Genomic DNA, 10,557 nt, shown 5'->3' with positions numbered 1-10,557 from the left:
TAACACGTGAATTAAAGCCAGTGACATTTTCTTATCAAATTCAACAAACCACATGCAAAAGGAAGCTGCCCTTCTTCCTGGGAGACATTTGGCCAACAGAGGGCGCTCCTGCCCCATGTGTATGTGTGTGTGTTAAACCATACTGCGTCAAAAAATCTCAATATATTTCCACATCTGTTATGCTCTTATTAGATTATTATAACGATAAGTAAGTAAGTAAGTAATAATAATAATAATAATAATAACTTTATTTGTATAGCACTTTTTATTGCAAGATTTCAGCACAACGATTTTTTATTGAAATTGTGAGACAATCAAAAAAAAAAAAAAAAAAAAACCCGGAAACCAGCATAACAAGATACTTTCATCTTTAAATATATTTATGAATAGATATGAATGATGCCGCCGTTGGAGGAATTGCTTCGAACGTCTCCTGGCTGAGTGAAATTAACCTGAGGTGTTTTTGAATCCATGTGGAGCTCTCTCTGTTCTCTTCTGGTCTCTCTCTGTCTCTCTCTCTCTGTACTTTGTCGGTGGAATGCAGACTAAAACATGGCGACACACGTCTTCAGAAATTCAGCGATGCTTCATACACAGTTGTTTTTTCTTTTTATCAAACAACAAGCGCTAATAGCTTTTCATTTACAGTATATGTTCATGTAAAAAGGGGGGAAAAGCAACGTTTAAATTCGAAATATATACACGCTTAATATACAGCCTTGAATAAATTAATACCAATTGCATATTCTTGGATCTTAGCTTTATTTACAGATTTTGTTTTTTTAATCTTTAATTACATAAATAGTTCAGAAACATTTTTTTTTTCTGGCATGAAATGATAATCGGTTCATTGTTCGTTCACCTTCCATGCCTTTTGAAATAATCAGGCCTGGACAAAAAAAAAAAGGTTTTTGGATGCAGCTTGAGAGACCTGCCTGTCGGCATGATGAGGCTCCTGTTCGGGGGACTCTTTCAAAACCGGGTCCTGGATGCTCAAATGCTTCAAGTTAACAACACACACTCTCTCCACTGTGCGCCGCTCAGTCTGTGGAGCTGCAGGCCCTCAGCAGGCAGGTTATAGACCGATATATGGGGCCGATACTGCCCTGTGTGGTCCACCTCTCATACAATGGATATGATAAAGTTTGATTATATTTCTGTAGTGGAGCTGATCAGTGTTACTCTCTGATGTGATGTAGTCAGATTTGAAATATTTTATTATTAGTTTAGTGTTTTTTTATTGTACTTTATATATTGAATTGCTAATTTTGTATTTTTATTCTATCAGTGTAGAAATGTATCCCAGAGTTTCCATGGGCGTGCCTGCTAACCCTAAAGCTCAGGGATTCAGGGGACAGTTTTGGGGTCTTATGATGGTCGAAATGTTTACACACGTCCTCAGTACTTTGAATTTAACAAAAGATTCAATTCAATCTTACGGATTAAATTTCTATCTGCAGCTTTGTTCCGCAAAACACCAGTTATCGGCCTTCACCGACCCATATCGGTCCAACCCTCATCCCAGTCTCCACAATGTGCTGTACAGGACATATGCACTTATAGTCCTCTGGTTAAGTCTTCATCCCAAACAGATAGTCTTTATCACTTGGGAGAGTCTGCGGTCGGGGAGGGCTCCCTCTGGCCCTCCAGGCCGCTCACCAGTCTCTGGATGCTCTGCAGCTCGTTCACCGAGTCCTTCATGGAGGTTTTGGGCGATGCGGTCCTCCCGCTTGACCCTCCTGTCTTGTGGTTGCTGTGGTGCTCTGGGGCCGGGCTCGTCTCCCTGCTGCCCGGTTTGGAGGATTCAGAGCCCGGGTTGTTGAGGCTGCCCTGCAGGCTGGTGGTGAGCAGGCTGGAGCTCTGGGGCAGCGACACCGGGAGCTGGTAGGGGTTGAAGCGGAGCCTGGGCCGGGATGAGCTCAGGAAGGGGTTCCTGGAGAGTGGGCTGGATGTGCTGGTGGCTGGGAGGGCAGAGGCTGAAGCAGCTGCCGCAGCCGCCGCCATGTAGGTGTAGGGGTATGGGAAGAGACCGCCAAATGGAGGCATGGGGATGCCCTGCAATATGGAAGAGGAAAGAGTTACTATTTCCAGTCGAGTGGTCAGATAATCAAATTAATGGCACATTTTTCCAAAGAGTTCAGTTCCTTCAGATGATTTAAACCAGATTTTCATGAAAATATCAAACAGATCTGATACAGAGCAACAAGTGTTTTATATAAAGAAAAATGATTATTACAGGAGCCTGTTTAAAAAATGAATTGTTATCAAATTGTCAAATACTTTCACAATGGTCCAACATATTCTCATGCAGCAAATACAAGAAACTTTGCTTATTTTCAGCACTAAACACAACTTTGATTGCACTCAAATGAACAGAAGGTCAAACTACTCCTGTCTGTCTACAACCCAAAGCTCCAGCCTTCTTGTCCCACTGACGTCAGATCAGTGCTACAGGTGTGCATGCAAACTAGATCATTCTCTGAGCTTCCTTACCTGAGAGGCGAGCATGTGCTGGGACAGATGGAAGGGGAAGGGGTTGGGGGTTCCTCCTGTGCCCTGGGCGGAGAGGCTGCCGTTCTCCAAACCACTTGCTCCGGATACAGAGGCCAATAGATGCCCCATTCCCATAGCAGAAAAGGCTCCAGGGGCCATGGCAAACTGCCCGGGGTGAAACAACAGCGGTGATCCGGCGTTCAGAGGGTTAAAGAACTGCTGACTGTGCAGGCCGGACAGAGCCAGGCTTTGTAAGTGGCCCGGACTGAAGTGCGAGGGGCTCTCGGTCTGGACCATGAGAGGGGAGAAGGCCTCCTTGCTGGCACTGATGCCTCCGGCCTCAGAGTCCTTTGTCAACGCGTCTGTGTTGTCCTTCCTGTGCCTGCTCTCTGCTTTGTCCTTCTCAAGGTTCCTTATACTGAATATGGAGTCGTCCTTCTTTTCTGTGCTAGGCCTGTCCCTCACACGCTCCTCGCACCTAGAGCTGTAGGGGGACACAGGCTCAGGTCCTGGGCTGCTGGAGCCAGCGCAGAGCTCGTCGTGATGCTCCAGCTCCTGCTCACTGTCAGTGCATGTTTTGTCATCTGCAACATGGGGATCAGAAAAGAGGTGTAAGCAGAGTGTCCAACCATTTATCTCCCACCTTGTCCACAGTCTTATACACACACAACACGACCACACACACACACACACACACACACACACACACACACACACACACATGCTGGAAAGGGCAATATAAGCTTGGTGGGAGCCTCAAACTCTCCAAATCCACCCTGCATGCAGCTCCTCATTAAGAAATTAACACTGTGGCCTCTAGTTTAAATGTATTTGATATTCAAGAGCAGCAAACAACAGCCTTTGTATAATGTCTCAGACTATGCAAAGCTTTTGAGTATGCAAACATTAAAAACATCCACACATTTATATTAATAACAGGCCTCATTAAACGTAATGCTGGCTTTGTTAAATAAATTAGTTTAATAAATGAAGGGAAGTAAAAGAATGGGATCAGACCAATAAAAACTAAAATAGATAAGACATTTATTTTAGAAATAAACTGAACTCAAATGTCCATTTTAATTCAAATGTGAATATAATAAAGTCCAAATTCAGTCTGATCTTACTGTGCACACACAGTTTTACATACAGATGTTAGGCCGCCAAAATGCACCCAAATCCAAATCACACAGGCGCTTAAATTAATTAAAAAATAATTATATTGCACGACAATTACCGATTTTCCTCACCTTGCTGATTATTTCCCCTCCACCAAACTGCATTCATATTCTAGCCAATTTAACATCATTTTAAATTGAAGTTCTAAATTATTACAACAACAGCTGGATTCCACCCTGTATCCCGTTACCTCACGCGCAATGTACGGGCCCACAAATAAAAACAAACTATTCTTACCTCGACTGGGCCTGCTGAACCTCAGCGGGCTGGAACCGGCTCCCAGCGGGGAGTGGACGGCGTCCCTGCCGGCCGGAGGCTCACTGGACGAGGCGTCCGAGTCCGCGCCCTCCCGGTCCGCCTTGCACTGGTCCTCATACATCCGCAGCGACGGCATGGTCAGCTGTTTCCTGTCAAAAGTAATAATAGCCCATTAATAATAATAATAATAATAATAATAATAAATAAGTGGTGATTTGGGGACCACCATGACCTTGCAGAATTAACAACACACAAGTGTTGGGCGCAGTTACATACCTTTTCTCTCTCCTCCGTTCCCCTGTGTCTCTGAAATCCTTTGGCGAAAGGGTTGTTGTCAATCTGTCAGCCTGCGTTTATCTGTTCAAAAAAAGTCTTGAAACAATTAGAGAATGGAACCAGGAGGTCCACACACAAAACACACCACTACACACACAGTTGGGAGCCATTGTCTTGCACCCTGGCCCACATTTGGGCCAACAACGTGTTCGATAAACACCACACATGAAACCAGCCTGTTGTTGGGACTGGAGCCATGGGTTGGGCCTCGATTTGCATTATTAATAAAAGCGTAATCAATGGGGCGTTAATTCTCATTAGGCCCCTGGAGAGAAATTCTGCCACGCGAAATTTTTCCTCTATGGGGCCACACAAGCCCTGCCCCCCCCCCCAGAAAAAAAGAAAAACAGAGGGAGCGATAGTGGAACAGATGACTATCATATCAATAATTAATAATGCGGTTTGGATCACTGCTGCCTCCTCCTGATCGTAGAGGAGGGCCGGTGTGGCTGCACGTATACGGACCAGAGCCGGCAGAGGCCTGTGTGGCTCAGGAGCTCCTGGAGGCCCCTATAATGTGGCCCTTGTACAGGACGCTCCAGGCGCTGGCTATCTGAGCAGAGAGAGTGTCTTACAGCATCTGTCCACTGTGGCTGCAGGGTGACCAGCCTTTTTAAATGCCCTCTAATCGATGGTGACTCTTTAGCCATAAACTTTTACAAGGAGACCCCCTCCTCACCCCCTCAGCCTCACCCCCCTAGACACAAGCTCCAATTAGCCTCATGGAGGAGGATGGAGGCTCAGCGAAGGGGCTTAGAATAACGGCAACAAAAACACACACATACAAAACCTCATTTAAAAAATGCTCGATTTATAAAACAAACATTCTTAAATCCCAAAACCTGAACTTTCTAGGGTGGGTAGTAGCAGTAGGTTTTAGGAAGATTACAAGTCAAATAAAACAAGAGGAACATGGCTGCCATGTTTGATGCGCCATCACACCAAAACACAACACATTCTCCACATTTATACGCCTAATGTATTCACTTGTGCTCAAGGTAACAGCCTGTTTACAGCCCACGAATTGCAGATAACGCGCACTACTTTAACTCGCATTTGAATTCACAGTCAGAAATATCTGCTCACACCCGCAAGTGCAGGCAAAACAGCAATTAAAAAAAATCAAGTGGGGACATGGGAGTCCTCTGCGGGGAAATTATGCGACCTACAAAATCAGATTAAGTCTTCGGGGGTTGGTGGTGGGGGAGGGGGGGCGCATGTAGAACATTTATTATGCAAAGTATAGCAGCCATATTAGAGGCGGTTGTCCCAGTGTTCACGGTGGCTCACCTTGTCGTTCTGGTAGGCCGTCACGGCCACGAACTCGGTCTCCGGGAAGACGTAGGTCCTGAAGGTGCTGTATGGGAGCTTGAGGATGTCGTTGGCCCGCACTATGTGGAACCTGGGCTGGTACTTGTGCATGGAGTTCAGGATTGTCTGGACCAACGCACACAAACACACACAGCTTTTGGAGTGAATATCACAGCATTTTATGTCTCTCTTTGATGTTTTTCTCCCTCCATATTAAACCGGAGTATGTTGACGGCGGATCATCCGGCGCATTGTTATTGATGCTGTTATAATTACTGTGTGAGCAGGCTTGTCTGTAATTAGTGCGGGGGCAAAAGGGAAAAACCTGACCAGGCCACACATGTTGTCATGAGCACTCAGAACCACAGCAAAAAAAAAGAAAACAAAAAAAAAGAAAAGTGATTTGATCCAGTTTCTATCCGGACAAAAGCAACAAATTTCATTCATTTTAAATGTACCACCAAGTACAGACACTTTACAAGCCTGGAGGCTCTGACACACAGAGCAACACAGACTATGAACATTAAATATATTTTCAAAATTCAGAAAAATAAGCCAAAAATACAAATATAAAACGGAGAAACCAAACGCTGTTAAATCCTGATGAAAAAAATAAATATTGAGACATTAACTTCCCAACATAATGTGTAAATAAAGACCTGCAGGCAGCATGAAAAGAAATCCTGCGTGTAACCGATTGCAAATTTAGACTGACATGTAAATGTTGAATTTGTTTCCAGTCGGAAGCACACTGTGCCTGCCAGTCACAAGGACTTTCTCAGACATTTATCATTTGCTCCGATTATTTTTAGCCCTCCTGCATATTATTACTGCATCAGTAAAATAATATGAAAACATGGTAAAAAAAATAATAATATATATATCTTGTGTGTTAAACCTACAGACACCACAGCACCAGTCCAAAGCAGCTGGCAAATTTAACACATTCATTTAAATTCATTTAAAAAAATAAAAATAAATAAGGTTTTAAAAACTCTAATTAATTTTATGATGTGTTATGGCCACATTTAGATAGACTAAGTGATAAGGCGATAGGTTAAATTATTAAACACATGTATTTGGTAAAACAAAACAGAAATAAACTATTTATGGATTTCTAATGCCACATTTAGATATTTCTATTCAATGTGCCACAATAATGTAATGTTTTTGAGTTCAAATAGACATTTTTCCAAGCAAATATTATTATATTAGCATATATATTATATGTTATTGTTTGCCACCCCTTAAAAAAAAACCATGCCACTCTCTGGCCACCCCATGAATATATCTGTAGATATGCCCCTGGTCCATAGAACATTATAGACTCAATATACACAACAACACCACAAACCTATACTATACTATACTATACTATACTATACTATACAGTATACTATCAGGTTACAGGCTGCGGCCATTCAAGCTCATTTAACGTCATTCCTCTCTGACCCGATTTGGTGATACACCACTTACAGCTCACATGTTATGTTTTTTTATTTATTCCCAATAAAATCTCGGTTAGAAATGCACGGGTCTACAGGTCCTGAGCTGCTGCACAGAGCTGGGGCTGTGTTTGGCTCTAATATTATGGATGCGGGAGGAGAAAAGGAAGCGCAGGCTGATAATATTGTGGGGAGCTGCAGGGAAACATAAGCTGTGTGTTTGTCAGCGGCGGTGGAAAGTCAAGTGGCGACAAAGTGTCAACAGCTTTGGACGTAAAGACGTTCAACAGCATGAATTTAAACGCATTTTTCCGCACTTATATTTTAAATGTGCTCCTTTGTGGGAATAAAATCACTAGGGTATACAATTTCTCTGCAGTGGTTTCGAATTCAGCATTTTTTTTAAATTTTCAATTTCTCCTGCCTGTTTCTTATTATTATTTTGCTCTTACAGTGACCCACTTTCCTCATGTTGCTTCATTAAAATTTCAGCTGATCTCAAAAACGCCTAAAAACCGCCCTGCCCCGCTCTCTTCCAGCACCTCACACAGCATGTAAATATGAGAAAAATGCCTCTGCTCAGGCGAGAAAAAAACAACTCAGTGTACTTACAAATCCGTGTTTGTCTGAGATGTTGTTGGTCAGCTTGAGTTTATGGAAAGCAACAGGCTTGGCCATCCACTGCTCGCCGGTGGCCGGGCTGTCCGGGTGGATGTACATCCTCTTGGGCATCTCCGGGTCGGCCTTGCCCGCCACCATCCAGCGGGAGTTGTGGAACTTGTAGCGGCAGTCGTCCGCCGCCACGATGTCCATCAGCAGGATGTATTTGGCTTTTTTATCCAGGCCGTTTATTCGCACTTTGAACGGGGGGAACATCCTCCTGCGGGGAGAGAAAACACACACACACACACAGAGGGAGTCAACACGCCGTGATTCAACCAAAACATAACATCAGATTATCACACGGGACTCGAACAAATGTGACAAAAGAGGCATTGAAGGAGAGAACGCTGCGCTCTGACGGGAGGAAATATTGTAATTGTCAGATATTGCACGCAATTAGGCAAAACCATAGTGTGTGTGTGCGTCCTCCTGTGTGTGTGTGTGTTGTCCAAGCCCTGCACTACAAAGCTGAGCAGTATATTTATGACCACACCACTTCACGTCCCTGCTTTTTGAAGTGACAGCCTGTTTATAAAATCCAGAAGCTCTGCAGTTTGGGAGATAAAACCTGATTAAAGCTCAGGTCACATTCCCCTCCAAAATATCCCAAATATGTACTTTGATCAGTCTAGCAATGTATTATAAGTATTTAATAATAAAGCTGACGTTTCATTAAGTTACTTTCTTTGAGAAATGAAGCCAGTTTACCTCAAATTGTGCACGAACAGCCGTAGGGCTGGAACTCCATTTAAAAACTATATATTTAATGTATAATGCGAGGTAAACTGGATATTTTCTCGTAGTGTGATCTCATTTTCTTGTGTATTTTAATGAATCGCAGAACAGGCTGACAATCGGTGTGGAAATAAATGCCGACTACCAAAGGCCTGGGGAACACGCTGCCGTTTAGAAACGTGAATAAATGGCTTTTTAGCGGCTCTTAACTGTCTTATTCTGCACATACACAGACAAACTGCCGGTTTTAAAAATAAAAATAAAGTATCCTCGGTATATCCATGAGGGGGATTATAGTTGTGAGCATTCTTACCTTCCGGACTTGGTAATAACCATCTCCGTCCCGAGTTTATGAAACTGGTCCCAAAGATCCTTGGCTTCCAGTGTAACTTTAGGGTCGTCGTCTACTTCCTCCTCGGGCTCCAGGCTCTTCATGCTGCGGAGGTGAGCCGCCTGATGGTGGCTGAGGGCCGGGTGGAGCGCAGCCTCTGCCGCCCCGGCCAGGCCGTGGTCCGGGATGGGCTTGGTGAGCGCCCCGGGAGGCAGGCTGAGCGCCGGGAAGAAGGAAGGCTGCGCGGCCGCTAGAAAGGCGGACATGGGGAAGTCGGTCGGCCGGTGTGCGTGGAAAGGGTGATAAGCCATTGCAGTCCCTGTAAAAACTGGATCTCTCATCGGTGCATCCACAAAAACCGAAGTGAAATAATGGATGTTTTTAGTGGTATTCCCCCCTCAGATAGCCAGTGTAGGTCCGCGGCTTCGCGAGCAGTTAATTTCTGTAAAGCGGCACAGAAGAGCGCGGCGCCCTGTCAGACACACGGCGCTTATCAGGGTGAAGAAAATAGCCCAGAGTTGCTGTTGATGTGTGCTTTTCCGTTTTTGCTTCCTCCGCCGAGTCCTTCAGTTGAAGCGGCGCTGTGAAGGCAGAGCCCGGGTGCGCTGTAGTGCCTCTCAGAGCAGTTCCTCTGCTTCAGTCATCCCACACTGACTGGAGAGATGTGGCCCCGTTCACTGCAGATCTGTGACTATCTCACATGTCCTTCCTGTCTCCATCCCCAACACTAATGAACCAAGCCCCTTTGATTGCTGATTTTACGCTTTCTGGACCAATTGTGGGCCCCTATAGGCGTGGTTCTGACAGCTCCGGCCAGACTCTAGGAGAGAGGAGGGGGTGGACAAGAAGGTGTCGGAAGCATTAGCAGTAAGAAAACATGTCAACAGAATAAAATATTAACCAATGACAGGAAAGATCGGGAAATCCCACCCCCATTTCCAAGCCAAGCACCGGGTCAGCCCTCAGTTCTTGGCCGGTGGAGGCATCACCTCTCTCGGCTTGCGTTTTTACAATGTCGCCTCCGGAGAAAGCAACCTGTCCACAGACTCACTGTCTCAACACTCACCTTAGTACAGAGGAACAGCTCTCCAACGTTTGCCACAGAGCAACTCCCAACAGTAAACCCACGACTCGCAGCTCACGCTCTGCATTCCGGAGAGATTTATTTCAAAGAGCTGCAGCTCTCGGTCGCTCTCTATAATAACAGACTTGTAATTATTCCATGTTATCGGCTGTTTTGACGCTTAGGCTGGATTTGCCCCACACACTACTAGCCCAGGCTATGTTAGCTGTGTGTGCGCACAGACTCCAGCCTCATACAACCCGGGCTTCCCCAGGCGAGAGCCATTTATCTGTTGGTTTTCCTGATCGGGCTGACGGGGAGGCAGCAGCAGCCGCAGCGGCGCAATAAAGAGAGGAGGCTGGAAAAGACAAACCCAGATGCTGCGTGGAGGAAAAAAAAAGAGGAAGCCAGATGAATGGTGATGAATGAATTTTTGAGAGAAAAATCAGAGAGAAGCAAAGCGGTGAGTGCTCACTAAACTCTTCCTTCTTCCAAATAAAGTTGCATTCCCTGCAGCCTCTCTGGCATATTTAGATTTTATTTTGAAATGATTATGGTTATTATTACTGGGGCGTTATTCGTGCTGCTGTGTGCTGATTTTGTGTATTTCCACATCAAACAGTTGCAGCGATGAGATGATTTAGTGCTCAGTCTCAGGGCTGAGGGCAGGCCGCGCTTGCGTGTAATCTCCGACAGGTTGTATTTTGTCAAACCAAGGACAGTGCGGGGCTCCGGGAGCCACG

At 45.0% G+C, this 10,557-nt stretch overlaps 1 protein-coding gene across 1 annotated transcript; it reads right to left on the bottom strand.

The window, feature by feature from the left end:
* Window positions 1-668: 668 nt before the first annotated feature.
* On the bottom strand, window positions 669-9,532 carry tbx2b (T-box transcription factor 2b). The gene is given in 9 exon segments (XM_035679382.1): window positions 669-2,055; window positions 2,494-3,077; window positions 3,910-4,079; window positions 4,207-4,241; window positions 4,243-4,269; window positions 5,311-5,315; window positions 5,547-5,703; window positions 7,635-7,902; window positions 8,734-9,532. Coding segments are annotated over 9 exon segments (2,058 nt in total). The 5' UTR covers window positions 9,093-9,532; the 3' UTR covers window positions 669-1,602.
* Window positions 9,533-10,557: the final 1,025 nt, after the last annotated feature.

Source organism: Morone saxatilis, unplaced genomic scaffold (genome assembly GCF_004916995.1).
Source record: "Morone saxatilis isolate NCDOM2014 unplaced genomic scaffold, NCSU_SB_2.0 Contig8, whole genome shotgun sequence".
Lineage (NCBI taxonomy): Eukaryota > Metazoa > Chordata > Actinopteri > Moronidae > Morone > Morone saxatilis.
Note: the sequence above shows the minus strand (reverse complement) of the source record. Positions and strands in the feature narration are given on the sequence as shown.